The 19,534-nt window shown below is 43.8% G+C and overlaps 1 protein-coding gene across 3 annotated transcripts in view; it reads left to right on the top strand.

Annotated features, from left to right (window-relative positions):
- Nucleotides 1-19,534, top strand: part of LHFPL4 (LHFPL tetraspan subfamily member 4) — a 75,211-nt gene that overhangs the window by 12,192 nt on the left and 43,485 nt on the right. The window contains exon 2 of one of the 3 annotated variants that reach the window (XM_087923461.1): nt 2,396-2,545. The exons of the other annotated variants lie outside the window; for them this stretch is intronic. Within the exon in view, the coding sequence (XP_087779587.1) occupies nt 2,396-2,529 (134 nt within the window). The 3' untranslated portion in view covers nt 2,530-2,545. Of the gene's footprint in view, nt 1-2,395; nt 2,546-19,534 lie in introns of those variants that run through there. 3 annotated transcript variants of the gene reach the window in all.

Raw genomic sequence — 19,534 nt, 5'->3', positions numbered from 1 at the left:
TCCTTCCTATTCAACTGTCATCCTCAATTTCTTTGTGCTGCTGGTTTAAGTCTAATTCTTCTTGCCTTGGCTGGAACTCAAATTTAGTTGAGCAAATATTTCTCTTTCTCTGTGGCCTTTTCCTTTTTGCTTTCTTTCGGGTATTTTCAGCCATTTCACTTTCTTTGGCTTTCAAGGATATTTTTCTTTGCTTTATCTTTGATGTCATGAATTTCAGTTCCAAGCACTTCTGGGAGTCTATCAGATCTACTCCTTTATCTTCATCCTATCAACATGCTTAAGCCCTATTAGAAAGCATTTCAAGTTATTCTTAGACCATATCAAAAGAGATCCAGTTCACAGGATTGCCTTTTGGTCAATCTGATTGAGGATGATGAGCATGGGAAATGATATCTTCTTGGTAGTTGCCTTCAAACTGTAGATCTCCCTGGTCTCCAAGCTGTCTCTGCATTCAACTACATGTAGTCCTCGACTTACAATCATTCATTCAGTGACTGGTCAAAGTTGTAGTGTCACTGAAAAAAATCCCTCCCTTCCTTCCTTCCTTCCTTCCTTCCTTCCTTCCTTCCTTCCTTCCTTCCTTCCTTCCTTCCCAATAGGCATGGCTAGTCTAATGAAGAGAAGGACCAGGGGAGACATGATAGCAGCGTTCCAATATTTGAGGGGTTGCCACAGGGAGGAAGGGGTCAAGCTATCTTCCAAAGCACCTGAAGGCCAGACAAGGAATAATGGATGGAAACTGAACAAGGAGAGATTCAACTTGGAAATAAGGAGAAACTTTCTGACAGTGAGAGCAATCAACCAACAGCTTGCCTTTGGAAGTTATGGGAGCTTCACAGGGGTGGGATTCAATTTTTTTAACAACCAGTTCTGTGGGCGTGGCTTAGTTGGTGGGCATGGCTCATTTTTTTCAGTGCCATTGTAACTTTGAATGGTCACTCCACACAAGCAAAGTACCAGCAAAGAAGGGGGAAAAAACTCCAGAGAAGTTCCTGAGACAGGAAGTCTAGTCCTGCCAAGAATGTAATAAGAGTTAACGGAGAGGCAGTTTCTGTAAGCAATACTAGAATGTTTCCTTCCTGCCTTCCTTACAGGATTAGGCCAGTAATTTCTTCTAACAACCGGTTCTCTGAACTGCTTAGAATGTTAACAACTGGTTCTAGCGAATAGGTGCGAACTGGTAGAATCCCACCCCTGGAGCTTCATCACTAGAAGCTTTCAAGAAGAGACTGGACTGCCATCTTTCAGAAAGGGTGTAGGATAATCTCCTGCTTGGGTGGGGAGTTGGACCAGATGACCTACAAGTTCCCTTTCAACTGTGTTATTCTGTATGTCTTCCTTCCTTCCTTCCTTCCTTCCTTCCTTCCTTCCTTCCTTCCTTCCTTCCTTCCTTCCCTCCCTCCCTCCCTCCCTCCCTTCCTTCCTTCCTTCCTTCCTTCCTTCCTTCCTTCCTTCCTTCCTTCCTTCCTTTCTTCCTTCCTCCCTCATGCATTCATGCATTCCTACCTACTTGTTTAAGGCTGAAAATTGATTGGTAGGCTTTTAGGGTGCTCCTATTTCCATCTTTAATCTTTGTTATTCCCATCAATCCAGTCTTCCTTCTTATGTTTGGCCTTTTTAAGATAGAGATGAGAGGATGAGGCTTGGGGGAAGGAGAGGGTGTAGGCAAGCCACTCTCATCCCCACCTGTAAAACTTCCCAAAGTCTCTCGGATAGCTTGAAATAATTTCTAAGGTTATAAATTGGGCTTTTTTAAGTTGGAGGCAGGAATGGTTTCTCAGATACTTTTCTTGCTCCTATGCCATCTCCTTCCATCCTTAACTTTCACAAGCAGGGGGAAAAAATGATCGGAAAATTTCGGCCTCATCCTTTCAATGGTGTCAGTGGATGGTCCCAAGCAATTTCTGGAAAATCAGGAGGCTGATAGGCAGCCCCGATCCTTGGATCTCCAGGCCCACCAATGACGTGATAAAAATCAACCATTCAGGACAACTGGAGAAACGTGAACAATATATAAGAGCTTTATTATGAACCTTTTGCAAAGGGGACTTCTGCACATGAGCAGAAGACATGGCTCCCAGAAAGGCTGGGGTTTATATACCGGTTCAAATATACAGTCTCTTCCCCCTTTCCTGGTTCACAATCTAGCAAGCTACGTATCTCCCTACGCAACACCCCTGTTATTATTGTAGCATTACATCTGTTTCCTTAACCTGTTTACCCATTTCCATTTCCAGTAATCTCCATCATTAATGTGACACTGGACAGCATGACCTGCCAAATATATAACCTTTATACAAAACAATAGAGAATTCTTAAAATTATATTCCAGTAAATTATCTTAGGTTAACACAGAGGTTAAAAATGGTGTTACCATTGCTTTATATTTTCACAGGTATAATTCTACATTCCATCAATAACATCTGCAGGAAGATTAAAGGCAGCAACAGAAGTATTTATTTATTTATTTATTTGTCAAACAATTATAAGATAACAGGTATAAGTATAAACATAGTTATGTATATATGAAATGGATACATATAAGAAAAATAATAATTATATAATTATATAAGATGTGCTATCCAGACAGTTTATAGTTAATTGAGAATTAAGATAGTTAGTTAGGAATTGGGAGCATCCCCTTAAGGGAATGCATCATGGTAAATGTAGTTAAGGTATCCTGGGAAGTGTAGTCCGTGTCATGTGGCAAAATCTGTAATCCTGATTGGTCACTGAATTGACCCTTGGTGAGTTGGGGAAGGTTTCTTCACTCTTGCCTGGACCCCAGCAGCTTGCTGGTGCCTCACCCCATTGCTCCATCATTATCGGAGTGAAAAGAGAAACATCCTTTTACACCATAAAGTCAGCTATGCAGAGAACTGGACATTGAGATGAATCTTGACATAACCGTGAGTTATATTTGAGGATGCCTGATGAACCAATAAAGAGACTTTGTATGGATGCCTTTGTGGAGTTTCATCTGTCTGTCTTATTATCGGCCAGTGGTTGTAAAGGCAGAAATAATAATAATAATAATAATAATAATAATAATAATATAATTATTATTATTATTATTATTATTATTATTATTATTATTATATTATCATCATTATTATTATTATTATTATTATTATTATTATTATTATTATTATTATTACCACCACTGTTAGGATCAGGTGTCCTCCCCCCTCCTTGTTTTGTAAATCTGTGGGTTGCTTTATACAGTGGTTTGTTGAATAAACCAGAATTAGAAGGTTCACACAGAGCCATGCTTTTTAAATTATAGTGCCTGGGCTTCCACAGCACTTCCACATAAGGACTTTAGCATAATTTCCACCGGTGTTTGTGATCCCTTTTTTGTTTGTTTTCTTGTTTGGAGCCAAGCCATGCCCTGAATAAATATTCCCGCAGCACCTTCCTACGAAAGGCCGAGCGATCTCCTTGCGGCACTGAACGAGAGCAAAAAGGAGACAAGGTGACAAGCGGGTTAAGCTTCAGTTCTGGTTGAAATGCCCATCGGGTTTCAGCAAGGAGAGGAAGACAAGAGGAAAGACCGAAAGGGGGCATTTGCTTGTAAGGCAGACCTCCTGATGCTGAGGTTTGTGTTCGGATGACAGCGCAGGCTATCGATAGTGAGTGTGCTCTGTGTATAGTGAAGGAAGGGCCTGGTCAAAACCACTGCCACTATTTACACTGCTAGACTAAGCAAAATGGCTCATCTCCTTGCCTTTCATTTCTTCTCCTGCCTGTGACACCTTCCTTCCTTCCTCTTCTTCTTCCTCTTCCCTTTTCTCCTTCCTTCCCTCTCTGCCTCCCTCCTTCCTTCTGCCTGCCTTCTTTCCTCCCCTCTCTCCTCTCCTTCCTCTGTTCCTTCTTCCCTTCCCTTTTTTCCCATCCTCCTTCCCTCCCCCTTCCTTCCTTCCTTCCTTCCTTCCTTCCTTCCTTCCTTCCTTCCTTCCTTCCTTCCTCTTCCTTTTCCCATTTCTCCTCCTTCCCCTTCCCTTCTCCCCTTCCTTCCCTCTCTCCCCCTCCTTCCTCCTCCCTCACTTCCCCTTCCCCCTTCTCCCACTCCTGCCTGCCTTCTTTCCTTCCCTCCCTCCATCCTCCCTCTGTTCCTTCTCTCCTTCCCCTTTCCCTCCTCCTCCTTCCCTCCTTCCTTCCTTCCAGCTATATCTCCCTCCCACCCTCCTTCCTCTCTTCCCCCCTTCTCGCCCTCCTGCCTGCTTTCTTTCCTTCCCTCCCTCCATCTTTCCTCTATTTCTTCCTCCCTTCCCCTTCCCCTTCCCCTTCTTCTCTTCCTTCCTTCCTTCCCTCCCTCCCTCCCTCCCTCCCTCCCCTCCCTCCCTCCTTCCTTCCTTCCTTCCTGCTATATCCTGCTTTTCTTCTCATATCACTGCATTGGAAGAGATGCTTCCTTGTTTTATCTTCCCAAGAAGAAGTGCTGGTATTTAAAAGTGTGTGTGTGTGTGTGTGTGTGTGTGTGTGTGTGTGTGTGTGTGTAAACAGCTGAGAAAGGATCACAAGAGCGGAGAACCTGGGAGGAAGCCTTAGTGAAAGGTGGAGGTACTCAACTTTGTGTTTCATTTTTTATTCTATCGATAGTGGGGGGGGGGTCCCTCGTAGATTACCTTCATCTGTACAAACGTTTTTTCTGAACAGGAATATTAAGAACTGATGAGGAAAAGCGCTGTACCATCCCTTCATGCTACAAATACATTTTGACGTAATTGCATTGCATTGTTTCCTTCTCTCTCTATCCATTTTACTATTCCATTTTTTTTTAAATCAAATGTTTTATTGATGTACCGTATGTATTACTAAAACATGAAAGGAACAGATACCCACCCCCACTTGAAGCCTGTGAGATTGATTCAAGACAATCTCTGGTTCAATAGAGGCTTGAACCCCAATGTCCCTGCCCGTGGCTTTTCCCCACACTGCAGCGGACATGGCAAGTCAAGGCTGCGTAAAATAGCAGCACAAAAGGGGAGGATTCTGGAAAGAGTGAGCATTGGCCAGTGCCCAGCAGAATTAGCATGTCTCATTGGCTCTCTGGTTAGCTTTAAATAGCATTGCACTGCACTGCACTGCACTGCACTGATGATGTTCCCTAGTTGGGTAATGAAATGTCTGCAAGGAAACACCCAAGTTCAGAGAGAACCAAGGACCCCCAACCCATTGAACTACAAATATTCTCTTCTATTGAAAAAAAAATATCTTTTTTGTAAAGTTTTTTTTTATTTTTAAACATACGTCAATATCATTTCGTGGACAGAGTAGGGCCTGAGTTTCATTCATTTTGATACAAAAATAATATTAATACAAATGAAAACTACCACATTAATCAGACTTAGAATAGAATAGAATAGAATAGAATAGAATAGAATAGAATAGAATAGAATAGAATAACAGAGTTGGAAGGGACCTTGGAGGTCTTCTAGTCCAACCCCCTGTCTAGGCAGGAAACCCTACACCACTTCAGACATGTGATCTAGTGTTACGTGATCTAGTGTTATTATACATATCAATATCAGCACATAATTAGGGGTGGGATTCTACCAGTTCACACCTATTCGCTAGAACCAGTTGTTAACATTCTAAGCAGTTCAGAGAACCGGTTGTTAGAAGAAATTACTGGCCTAATCCTGTAAGGAAGGCAGGAAGGAAACATTCTGGTGTTGCTTACAGAAACTGCCTCTCCGTTAACCCTTAATACATTCTTGGCAGGACTAGACTTCCTGTCTCAGGAATGTCTCTGGAGTTTTTTTCCCCTCCTTTGCTGATACTTTGCTTGTGTGGAGTGACCATTCAAAGTTACAATGGCACTGAAAAAAGTGACTTATGACCATTTTTCACACTTATGACTGTTGCACCATCCCCACAGTCATGAGAGGCCAGGCGAGAAGATGCGTGCCTCGATGTGAGTGATGTTGAGTTGGCCACGCCTAGCCAGTCACATGACCACCAAGCCACGCCCACCAACTAAGCCACGCCCACAGGACCGGTTGTTAAAAAAAATTGAATCCCACCCCTGCACGTAATCCTTCATTTTGCAACTATTCAATATTTGCTGCATCCTTCTAACAGTAATAGTATTATTTTTGAACATGATTAAAAACAATCTTGTTTCAGTGTGGAATGGCAACGGGAAGGGGGATAGTCTTGTTTCAAATTAGGACAGATCATTCAAGTAAAGGTAAAGATGCCCTAGAATTGGGTTCGGTTTCTCCTGACCAGAAGCTGATCCTTGCAGAGTTTTTGGCAACATTGAAGAAGTGAATTATTATTGTCTTCTTCTGGGGTGTTTCTTGACTTCCCAGTATAACCCTGGAATTCTCAGGCAGTGGAAATTCATCCCGATGCTAACAAAAGCCCAACTCTGAGGTCATCAAGGTCAGCTGGGTGGTGCCACCTCTTCAAGCAGGCCAGAAACAGCTGTTGAAGAAAGAACTCTAAGCATTCTAGGGCCCCGAAGCTTAAGGAGCCTTGGTGGTGCAGTGGTTAGAATGTGGTACTGCAGGCAAACTCTGCTCATGCGCCAGCAGTTCAGTCCTGACGGGTCTCAAGGCTGATTCAGCCTTCCATCCTTCCGAGGTGGGTAAAATGAGGACCCAGATTTTTTTTTGGGGGGGGTATTGGCTGTAAACCACTTAGGGAGGGCTGTAAAGCAATGAGGGGCAGTATGTAAGTCTTAGCGCTGTTGCTATTGGTACAGAAGAATCTGCACACTTGGGAGTATTATGGCGGGGTTGTTGTTGTTTTTTTGCATCATGGAATTTCCTGTTGCCCAGAGAACATCCCCCACCCTTTCTTCGTAATACCCCTGAGTGGGCTGAATAACTTTCTGCATGTCTAGCACTCTTTGCCCTCTAGAAATTTACAGCAAATCTTTGCTCTGTTCTGCAGTTTGTAGAGATACTGAAGCCCAGGCAGAAAGAAGGCACCCTTGTCTAGATCAGAGCTTGGTTCGAATCTCTCCCTCTCTCCCTCTCCCTCCCTCCCTCTCTCTCCCTTGTGTGTGTGAGAGAGAGAGTGGGAGGGAGGGAGGGAGGGAGAGAGAAAGAGGGAGGAAGGGAGAGAGAGAGAGAGAGAGAATGCATCTAAGCAATTATATTTGTATAGGGTGAGGATTGTAAATAATCTTCAACCCACTTTTGAAGGACTGGGGGATGGGAGCAGAGGTGCAGTTTCCACATGGTACTGCCTAGCCCAGCAGAATATAATCAGCTCCCCTGGTAATAAAAGCAGCTTCCCGGTGCCAAATTCAATGACCTCCTACCAACTGCGATCTCTCCAGTAGCTTTTCTAACCAGTGGTCCTCCAAAAGGTAGGGGCTGGAGAGAGAGTCCCACAGTCCCAGCAGACATCAGGGTGGGGAAGCCTCATTCTACGTTGAAGACATGAAGCTCTTTGGAGAAGGTTTTCCATAGCAAAAGCCCTTAGGCTTATATACCGCTTCACAGTGCTTTTACAGCCCTCTCTAAGCGGTTTACAGAATCAGCCTATTGCCCCCATCAATGTTGGTCCTCATTTTACCCACCTCGGAAGGATGGAAGGTTGAATCAAACCTTGAGCTGATCAGGATCGAACTGCTGGCCGTGGGCAGAGTTAGCCTGCAATACGGCAGTCTAACCACTGCGCCACCACAGCTCTCAAAGATGCCTTTGAAGAAGCCTTTCCCAGCCTAAGTCGAATACTGTCGGGACTGGACAGGAGACATTTTGCAACCCAAAGCATGTGTTAAGTAGAGAAGAGTTTGTTAGGAATATAAGTCACCTAACAGGTTTTTGGGTTAGATATATATAAACCAGGATAAACATTTTAGTACTATGTCTTTAAGAGATTGCAAAAACTGCAATTGGGTGTGGTTTTTCAAACGGCCATAAGATGGAGCCAGAAACCTGGATTGTCTTAGTCTTAGTCTCAGAAGAGAATGTATCTGAGTGAGTATCTCTGTTTCCTTCTGTTGGAAAGTATTACTGTTGCTCCATTTCTTCTAATTGACTGATATTACTGGATTTAATGTAAGTCTGATACTGAACTGTTTTTTGACACTGGACTTTGATATTTGGATTATCCCTGGATTGAAAACTGACTGATTTAACTTGGGAATCACTTTGGATTGCTTATTTTGGACTTTGCTTAAACCTTTCTGGAAGTAAAAACCTACATTTACTGTACAGTGTATCTGTGTACTGTGTGTGTATTATTCAAACACTCCTCTCAAATACGTCTCCCTGTATGCGCTCGTTCTCCTAACAGGGAATTACCTTAACAGAGTTCCCCAACTTTTCCGGATTGGTGGCCCTGGGTGGGGGAGAGAGGGGGAAAAGAGGGGATGGTTTTGTGGGAGAGGTAAGTGCACACACACACACACACACACACACACACACACGTGTGTGTGTGTGTGTGTGTGTGCATGAGCACCCGTTGCTTGGGTGAGTGGGGCTGCGGGTGCCCATGACACTTGTGTGAGTGAAGTCTGAGAGTCTGTGGTGCGAGTGCAGCTGTGAGCCCCCATGACACTTCAGGTTCACATGGCCCAGTTGCAAATAGGGTGTGGCCTGGGAGTGGGCCGGGAAGTGCACAGGTTGGGGATCCCTGAAGTAGAGGGTATTGTTGATCCAGCCTTGCTTTTCTTCCCAGCACAGAGCGATATACAGGTGAAACTTGAAAAATTAGAATATCATGCAAAAGTTCATTTATTTCAATAACGTAACTTAAAAGGTGAAACTAATATATGAGATAGACTCATTACATGCAAAGCAAGATAGTTCAAGCCATGATTTGTCATAATTGAGATGATTATGGCTTACAGCTCATGAAAACCCCAAATCGACAATCTCAGAAAATTAGAATATTACATGCAATCAATAAAACAAAGATTGTACATAGAACAATATCAGACCTCTTAAAAGTATAAGCATGCATATGTACTCAGTACTTGGTCTGGGCCCCTTTTGCAGCAATTACTGCCTCAGTGCGGCGTGGCATGGAAGCTATCAGCCTGTGGCACTGCTGAGGTGTTATGGAAGACCAGGATGCTTCAATAGCGGCCTTCAGCTCTTCTGCATTGTTCGGTCTCATGTCTCTCATCTTTCTCTTGGCAATGCCCCATAGATTCTCTATGGGGTTCAGGTCAGGCGAATTTGCTGGCCAATCAAGCACAGTAATCCCATGGTCATTGAACCAGGTTTTGGTGCTTTTGGCAAGTGTGGGCAGGTGCCAAGTCCTGCTGGAAAATGAAGTCAGCATCCCCATAAAGCTCATCTGCGGAAGGAAGCATGAAGTGCTCCCAAATCTCCTGGTAGACAGCTGCATTGACTGTGGACTTAATGAAGCACAATGGACCAACACCAACAGATGACATGGCTCCCCAAATCAACACAGACTGTGGAAACTTCACACTGGACTTCAAGCATCTTGCAGTGTGTGCCTTTCCATTCTTCCTCCAGACTCTGGGTCCTTGGTTTCCAAATGAGACACAAAAGTTGCTCTCATCAAAAAAGAGGACTTTGGACCACTGAGCAACAGACCAGTTCTGTTTTTCTTTAGCCCAGGTAAGACGCTTCTGATGTTGTTTGTTGTTCAGAAGCAGCTTGACAAGAGGAATACGACATTTGAAGCCCATGTCCAGGATCCGTCTGTGTGTGGTGGCTCTTGATGCACTGACTCCACCTCAGTCCACTCCTTGTGAAAGTCCCCAACACTTTTGAATGGCCTTTTCCTGACAATCCTCTCCAGGCTGCCGTCATCCCTGCTGCTTGTGCACCTTTTTCTTCCACACTTTTCCCTTCCACATAACTTTCTATTCATGTGCTTTGATACAGCACTTTGGGAACATCCAACTTCATTTGCAATTACCTTTTGAGGCTTTCCCTCCTTATGGAGGGTGTCAATTATGGTTTTCTGCACAACTGTCAGATCAGCAGTCTTTCCCGTGATTGTGATTCCCACTGAACCAGACTGAGAGACCATTGAAAGGCTCAGGAACCCTTTGCAGGTGTTATGGCTTAATTAGCTGATTAGAGTGGGAAACTTTGAGCCTAGAATGTTGAACCTTTTCACAATATTCAAATTTTCTGAGATTGTGGATTTGGGGTTTTCATGAGCTGTAAACCATAATCATCTCAATTATGACACATCACGGCTTGAACTATCTTGGTTTGCGTGTAATGAGTCTATCTCATATATCAGTTTCACCTTTTAAGTTGCATTCCTGAAATAAATGAACTTTTGCAAGATATTCTCATTTTTTTGCGTTTCCCCTGCATATATTTCAGCTTCACGGCCGGTGTCTTCTCTCTTCTCTTTGCTGGGGTTGCTTCCTTGCAGTCTGTGGGGAGGTTAGGCTGTCTCTTCTGCAGGGGAAGCGTAAAAGGCTTAGAAAGGATGCAGCTGGCAACCCGACTTTAAAGAGGGAAGCGGGAAGGCGGAGGAGAGACGAAAGAAGGCTATTTCACAGTGGAGCTTTCTAACGGCTGGCTTGCCTTCTATCCAGGGGCTCCCCTGCTGCGAAAGACGCCGACGTTGGGACCTTTGTTCAGGTCGGCTGGAGGGAACCTAGACAGGCAGGAACTGGAGCGTGTGTTTTGGAAAAATAGATTTGGAGGCAGAGGGGAGAGTGTGGGGGGGGGGTGAGCACACAGCAGCTGCCGCAACCACAGCAGCAATAACACAATAGAGAGCATGGTGTTCTACCACCCCAAGCCAGTAACAATGGATCAGGGAAAGCTCCCCTTGCTCGCTCTTTTCATGCCTTAGTCTCAGCAGCCACTTTGAGAAGAGATGCTGGGGGGTGGGGTGGGGTTATTGTGGGACGGGGTGGGAGGAAAATAGATGCACAAACTCTTTGGGGATCCAGGGAATTGCTTGGCAGAGCAGAGGAGCTGCAGTCAGAGGAAGAGGAGGAAGACGGCGCTAGTATATTTATGGGAGAGATAACCAATGCCCAGAATTGATGAGTTGCATGTTTTTCTCAGGCTTCAAAGGTATTATTTATGATCTGTTCTCAAAAATCAATCTCCGGGAGAGAATAAAGCGAGGGGCTGCCCAAGATGCCTTTGTCATTTAAAAGGTACAATATAGGTGGTCCTCGACTTACGGCCACAATGGAGGCCCAAAATTTCCGCTGTTACAGTACGTGAGACATTTGTGAAGTGAGTTTTGTCCCATTTTATGACCTTTCCTGCCATGGTTGTTAAGTGAATCACTGCAATTGAAAGGTTAGGAACCTGGCTGTTAAGTGAATCTGGCTTCCCCATTGGCTTACCTTCTCAGAAGGTCAGAAAAGGTGATCCCATGACCTTAGGTCAGGGGTGGTATTCTACAGGTTCGCACCTATTTGCTAGAACTGATTGTTAACATTCTAAGCAGTTCAGAGAACCGGTTGTTAGAAGAAATCACTGGCCTAATCCTGTAAGGAAGGCAGGAAGGAAACATTCTGGTGTTGCTTATAAAAACTGCCTCTTCGTTAACCCTTATTACATTCTTGGCATTCTTGGTTTCAGGAACTTCTCTGGAGTTTTTTTCCTTCCTTTGCTGGTACTTTGCTTGTGTGGAGTGACCATTCAAAGTTACAAACAGCACTGAAAAAGTGACTTATGACCATTTTTCACACTTACGACTGTTGCAGCATCCCCACAGTCATGAGAGGCCAGGTGAGGAGATGCGTTCCTCAATGTGAGTGATATTGAGTTGGCCACGCCCAGCCAATAACATGACCACCAAGCCACGCCCACCAACTAAGCCACGCCCACAGAACCGGTTGTTAAAAAATTTGAATCCCACCCCTGCCTTAGGTCATAAGGATGAACCAGTTGCCAAGCATCTGAATTTTGATCACATGATCACCAGGATGCTGCAAAAGTTGTAACTGTGAAAAATGGACATAAGTCACTTTTTTTCAGGGCTGTTGCAACTTTGAATGGTCACTAAATGAACTGTTGTAAGTCAAGGTCTACTTGTATAGTATGGCCTTTTTTGCCACAGCTGTTAATTGAATCAGTATAGTTATTAAGTTAGTAACACAGTTGTTAAGTGGATCTGTCTTCCCTGTTGTTTTTGCTGAATTGGACATCCAGTTATGAGGCCAGTGCTGTACCCCCATAGAAGTTTTACTTATACTTACCTAGACCAGTGGTGGCTAACCTTTTTGGGTTCCTGTGCCAAAAATTGTGCGCGCACTTGCACACTCGCACTCGCGTGCCAGGACTCAGAAGGCAATGTCCGCCCCCACGCCCCCTACACATGCGTGCGTATTACCCACCCACCCACCCCCGGCACCCCCTTACCTGCACTGCACCTCACAGCTGATTTTCGGCCGGATAGAGACCGTTTTCAGCCTCCCAAAGCCTTGAAGAAGGCTTCTGCAGGCTTTGCAGGCCGTTAAACAAGCCCCGTTTCATCTCTTCCTGTATTTTCGGACAAACAGGAAGTGATGAAACGGGGCTAGTTTTCAGCCTGCAAAGCCTGCAGAAGCCTCCCTCAAGCTTTTGGGAGGCCGAAAAAGGCCTCAAACCGGTTGAAAATCAGCTGTGAGGCGTGCGCATGCCCAATGAGGGTAAATTTGCCTGCAGCTCTCATGCCAGCACAAATGGCTCTGCATGCCACCTGTAGCACACGTGCCATAGGTTTGTCATCACGGATCAAGACCATGTATATATGTTACGTTTTCTTCTGTCATGTTGTCATCATACGCTAATGAATAATAATATTAATTGACTTTGCTTGTCAGAAAGTCCAAAAATGTGATTGTACAGACACCGCAAAAGTCTTTAAAAAACATGCCAGTTGACAAGTGTCCAAATTCTGATCGTGTGACTATGGGGATGCTGCCGTGGTCATAAGTGTGAAAAATGGTCATGTCACTTTTCCCAGTAACTTTGAATGGTCACTAAATGAATGACTTTAAGTTAAGCACTACCTCAGTCGGGGACGATATTCTTATATCTGCTTAGTGTCCTCACAGATGACAGCATTATGTTTCATGGCTCTCTTTTAGACCATTTTATTCCTACCAAAATGTCTCTTTTGCAAAGCGTCTCATCCTTGGAATAACCGAGCACACATCATGCATCAAAGGACACAACCTGGATTTAAAACGGATGTAAATGCAATAAAGGGCTGATTTCTTAGTGAAGAAGAAGTGGGATCTCTCATGGTCGGGAGTAGCGCATAAGTTGCATTGATTTAGGGATGAGCAGTGAATGGGCCACGTTTGCAATTATTCAGAGTGGTGCAGTCCAAAGTGATGGCAAAGGATTCCAGAAGCCTCTTTTTTAACCTGGAGAATAATTCATCAAGCGACATCCTGCTCAATTTGAATAAGTTCAAAGTTATATACAACGAGGCAAAACAATTCCCCTGTATACTGATGAGGTCTGAGCTCTGGACATTTCTGGTCATCACAATCAGAAAAAAAAATACAACAAATCTGGAAAAGGTGTTGAAAAGGGCAGTCAGAATGATTAGAGAAGTGGTGTCATTCACCTTTTCCTAGGAGAAAAAGAATATATTCCCCCTTTGATACATTGGAGACATTTCTTATGTTTTAATGTTCTGTTCTACGCTTGTTCTTTTAAATTTAATGTCTGGCTTAGATCCAGTGAACTGTATTAATTTTTGGCATGTTATTATTTCAAGCCTCCCTCAAGCTTGATTCCTGATGATTTCATGGATGTGTTCATTATATTTTCTTGGAAACATTGCAGATGTTCTTCCAAGATTTTTTTTTTTTTTTGGACTCATTAGTTTAATCAAGAGCCTTTGCATTTGTTAATGATCTAACAAATCCCAACCAGGTCTGATCCTGCTTAGCTCCCAAGCCCAGATTGGGGTGGGCTATATGCATCTACCTGCTGAGCCTGTAGGAATATATAAGAATTTATACCTATGATAGGTACTATATGATTCTGATGTTATCCGTTCAGTCATTTCCAATTCTTTGCTATTCTATGTGCCACATCTTCCGATTGTGCACTATTTCTTTGAGTTTTTCTATGCCCTATCAGCTTTGAGAAATGTTCACACAAGAAAATAAGGCACCTATACGTCAGGGATTACTACAATGTAAATATGTTCATAAAATAACCTTCTTTGTAAAGAACTGTGGCGGCACAGTGGTTAGAATGCAGTACTGCAGGCTACTTCTGCTGTCTGCCAGCTGCCAGCAGTTTGGCAGTTCGATTCTCACTGACTCCAGGTTGATTCAGCCTTCCATCTTTCCGAAGTTAGTAAAATGAGGTCCCAGATTGTTTGGGGGCAATAGGATGACTCTGTAAACCGATTGCAAAGCAATATTGAAGCAGTATATAAGTCTAAGGGCTATTGCAATTGTAAAGGCAGTCTTAAATGTTTGCATTCCTCAGTCATACTTCTTGATCTGGCTATAGGAATAGTAGATCTGAGCTGGTTACAAAAACAACAACTAGAGTTCTCATGGTTTAGGTGTCTTCAGTTAAACAGTGTTATTTGTTGAGATCCAGGAAGCGTAACTCCTCTGTCATAGCATCTGTCTCTGGAATGAGGTTTCCTCTTAAGATCCATATGGTTCCCACCATGATGGCATTCTGGAAAGCTATAAATGCATTCTCAAGATCCATGTTGTTGTTGTTGGCTGGATTTGCCATCTTGTTTATCCGCTTTTAGGTGTCTGCTTTTCTAAGGGATGCGATGGCCCAGTGGCTAAGACGCTGAGCCTCTCAGTCAGAAAGATCAGCAGTTCAGCAGTTCGAATCCCTAGCGCCGCATAACAGAGTCAGCTCCCATTACTTGTCCCAGCTTCTGCCAACCTAGCAGTTCAAAAGCATGTAAAAAATGCAAGTAGAAAAATAGGGACCCCTTTGGTGGGAAGGTAACAGAGTTCTGTGCGCCTTCGGTGTTTAGCCATGCTGGCCACATGACCATGGAGACGTCTTCTGACAGCGCTGGCTCTTCGGCTTTGTAACAGAGATGAGCACCGCCCCCTAGAGCCAGAAACGACTAGCACATAGGTGTGAGGGGAACCTTTACCTTGAATTTTTATCTGTTTTTATTTATCTGTTTGTTGGTTTTGTTTTGCTTTTTATCTTTTTTGTTACACTGTAAACCACCCAGTGTTGTTCGGAGTAGGGTGGTACCTAAACCAGTGGAATGGAATGAAAAGGAACAGAAGAATAAAATGGAATAGTATGAAATAGAACAGAACAGAACGGAATAGAACTAAACTCTAAATGCTAAATACAATTAAATTACATGCTGTGCATGTGCCATTTAGTTTGTTAGCCATTTTATGGCCAAGCATGGTATGTGAATGAGATCGATTGTGCTTTACTTGACAAACTGTGATCAAACCATGCACAGATTATTATTATTATTATTATTATTATTATTATTATTATTATTATTATTATTATTATTATTGAATCAGGAAGGCTGTGGTTTGGAATACTTTGGGAAGATGCAAGCAGATTATTCTTTTTTTTTCTTCTGGAAGTGCTATAATATGGTCGGACAATCCCAAGGACTCACTTAACCAAATTTTATGGATGAGGGAGAAATCCCCTGGTTTGCTACTGCTTCCCCTGCCTTTGTTTCATTCCACAAAATAAACAGAATGGCTGTCCAGTGTCTTTTGACAGATAGCATTAGGCATGGTTAGTTTGGAATTAGCCAGGGATCGTCAGCTCTGAAGTGATTCCAAGTTGTTATTCATTGCTATTGTGCATGCTACATGGCGTTGAGGAATGGGGTGAATGGGAACTTCAAATTCCTCATGCTGGGAAAGCGAAGATCCCTATTTAGCATGCACAAAGAGACAAATGTTTAATTTATCCTGCCTGCACTTTGTACTTTATTGGGGGTGGGGGTGGGGGCTTCTTTTATTCCAAAAGGTTTGAGAATGTATTGAGAGATATATTGGGCTGGTGTTGGTGCCATTTATTAGAGCTATCTTATCCTGAAAAAAATCTAGAAAACGACTAGATGTCAGCGAGGAATATGAGTTTTCCGTATCTTGTTCTTGCATTGAATGGTCATCCCAATGTTTGCAGCTATTGGTACCTTTACCTGTGAATGCTCTATTCTTTTACCTTCCCAAAAGATACATTGGGGACAAGGTAAAGGCTGGGTTTTGATCCAATACACAAGTGTTTCTCAACCTTGGCAATTTTAAGATGTCTGACTTCAACTCTGGATGACTGGGGAATTTTGAGAACGGATGTCCAGACATTTTAAATTTGTCAAGCTTCAATAGATTAAGCCATACGTTGCTAGGCAAATAATATTTTAACCAGCCATCATGCAAAACCCCCTCTGTGCTTATTTTCTCATTCAGTGTGTTATATGAAGCAAGGAAAATGGATTCACTTGGTATTTCATAGTTCAGTTAATCATGGGCTAACATACACAATGATCATAATGGCGCCATCTGCAAGAATGCTAAGCAGATATAAGAATATGATTACCTATACAGGTAATCCTCAATTTACAATAATTTATTTAGTGACCATTCAAAGTTAAATGTCATGAAAAAAATAGGAGCTAAATAGGAGCCAGCAGTGTGCAGCAGCTGTCAAAAAAGCTAATGCAATCCTAAATTGCATTAACAGAGAGATACATTCGAGATCAAAGGAGGTACTAATACCACTCTATAAAGCCTTAGAAAAGACCACACCTAGAGTACTGCATCCAGTTTTGGTCACCCCATTATAAAAAAGATGTTGAAACTCTAGAAAAAAGTACAGAGAAGAGCAACCAGGATGATTAGGGGACTGGAGGCTAAAACGTACAATGAACGGTTGCAGGAACTGGGCATGGCTAGTCTAGTGAAAAGAAAGACCAGGGGAGACAGGATAACAGTCTTCCAATATTTGAGGGGCTGCCACAGAGAGGAAGGGGTCAAGCTATTTTTTTTAAAGCACCCCAAGGCCAGACAAGGAATAATGGATGGAAACTGAACAAGGAGAGATTTAACTTGGAAATAAGGAGAAACTTTCTGACAGTGAGAACAATCAACCAATGGAACAGCTTTGCCCTCGGAAGTTGTGGGAGTGCCATCACTTGAGACTTTCAAAAAGAAATTGGACTCCCATTGTCAGAAGTGGTGTAGGGTCTCCCGCATGGGGGGGGGGACCTACAAGGCTCTTTCCAACTCTGATTATCTGTTACCTGTTAAAGTGACTTATGACCATTTTTCACACTTATGATCATTGGAGCATCCCCATGGTCATGTGATCAAACTTTGGATACTTGTCTACTGGCATGTATTTATGATGGTTCCAGGGTCCTGGGGTCGTGGGATCACTCTTTGTGACCTTCTGGCAATGGAGAAGGCAGATTCCCTTAACAACCAGATTACTATTTTATCAACTTTCAGTGATTCACTTAACAGCTGTGTCCCTAACTTAAGCACTGGAGTAAATTGAGGACTCTCAGCAATGGAGCACAAATGAACAGATCGTCCACGTCCTCTCTGGAAGCTTCAGAGCTGAGAATAGATATAAAAATTAATCTCTCTACTTACATTCCAACATTGTGGCCTGCATATACAAATAGCCCTCAACTTACAACAGTTCGTTCAAAGTTACAAGGGCATTGAAAAAAGTGACATACAATCATTTTTCACACCTTTCCAGCCTCCCCCCTGATTATGTGATCAAAATTCAGCTGCTTGGCAACTGGTTCGTACTTATGACTGTGGCTGTGTCCCAAGATCCTCCTTTTGCAACCTTCTGACAAGCAAAGTCAATGGAGGAACCAGATTCACTTAACAACCTGGGTGTCGGCTTCTATGCCCATTGCCTCCTAACCCTCATTCCCAGGGGTGGGATTCAATTTGTTTAACAACTGGTTCTGTGGGCGTGGCTTAGTTGGTGGGTGTGGCTTGGTGGTCATGTGACTGGGTGGGTGTGGCTTGGTGGTCATGTTATTGGCTGGGCGTGGCCAACTCAACATCACTCACATCGAGGTGCGCATCATCTCGCCTGGCCTCTCATAACTGTGGGGATGCTGCAACAGTCATAAGTGTGAAAAAGGGTCATAAGTCACTTTTTTCAGTGCCACTGTAACTTTGAATGGTCACTCCACACAAGCAAAGTACCAGGAGGAAAAAAAAATACTCAAGAGATGTTCCTGAGACAGGAAGTCTAGTCCTGCCAAGAATGTAATCAGGGTTAATGGAGAGGCAGTTTCTGTAAGCAACTCCAGAATGTTTCCTTCCTGCCTTCCTTACAGGATTAGGCCAGTAATTTCTTCTAACAACCAGTTCTCCAAACTGCTTAGAATGTTAACAACCAGTTCTAGCAAATAGGTGCGAACTGGTAGAATCCCCCCCCCTGCTCATTCCCCCTAACTTGTCCAGACCTTCCCCCCTCCCATCAAGGTACAGCCTGTCATATTCCCCCCCACCCTTTCCACTGTGGTATCTGGAGCAGGAGCGAAAGAAAAGGCAACAATCAATCCATTCATCCACGGCGTCCCTGCGAAACAGCTGAGCGATCCATCCGCAACTCCAGAACCTCCATCACGCCCTCCCATACAACGCCAGCAGGGATGGCATTGGCATCGCTGCTTCACAGCTGATTTGGGGGGAAAACATAGGCATCACATTGCCACTGCACAGCCGAGTCGGGGAGAAACGCCAGAATACGTGTCAGGCGCCAGACTCACATCTGTAAAGCCGGATTGCTGAGCCTGACACCGGGGTTGCTAATTTATCAACTGCAGGGATTCGTTTAACAACAGTGGCAAGAAAGGTCGTAAAAATGGGGCAAAATTAATTGAACAAATGTCTTATTTAACAGCAGACATTTTGGGCTCAGTTGTGGTCGTAAGTCGAGGACTACCTTTACATGATGCCTTCAAGATATATTACAAACACTGTTCCAGGTATCCTGGGTAGCAATGGATGTGCAGTGGACATCTGGGAATTGTATTCCTAAAGCTCTAACAGCGATTGGTCAATCCTAGCTCACAGTGTTGCGGCCCACCTACGGCTGATGGAGCTGGCAGCAGAGACAGATAGTAGTGAGGAGGTTGGGGAGGAACCCGGACCATTCCTGGAGGCTGAGGAAGGCTTGGATGAGGGCTCTGAGTCAGAGGCAGAGATGGGGACAGGGCAGGCTGGAAGTCATCAGCTGCCTTCGGGTTGAGACAGCAGTGAGGCGGGGGAGCTTCTGGAACCGGTTCCCAGTCTGCGCATGCGCAGACCTGCCAAAGGAAGAACAATTAAGAACTCAGGGTCGAAGTGGGAGTAAGGCCACAGGTGGGCGGTGAATGGCCCCTCCCATCAAGATTAAAAGAGGAGCAAAAGGGGAGGGGGCTTTTGCAGGAAACAATTCGTTCGTTCGTTCCAGCCTCATGAAGATTTGTCTGTGAAACCCAGCCTTCCCTGTCAGCACTGCATGTGGAAATATTTACCAGGCAGCTTTCCAGGATAGATAAGGTCCTGAGCTAATTAGTATACCTTTGCAAGACTGTTTGCCAGGCCGTTGGCTGAATGTGAACGCAATAAATTCACAATCATTTAATAAAAGAGGTTTTGACGGGACTCAGA

The sequence above is a fragment of the Pseudonaja textilis genome, chromosome 2, assembly GCF_049901715.1.
Source record: "Pseudonaja textilis isolate UNSWEBS1 chromosome 2, rPseTex1.2, whole genome shotgun sequence".
NCBI classification, from domain to species: Eukaryota; Metazoa; Chordata; class Lepidosauria; order Squamata; family Elapidae; genus Pseudonaja; species Pseudonaja textilis.
This window is presented reverse-complemented; position numbering and strand designations above follow the sequence as displayed.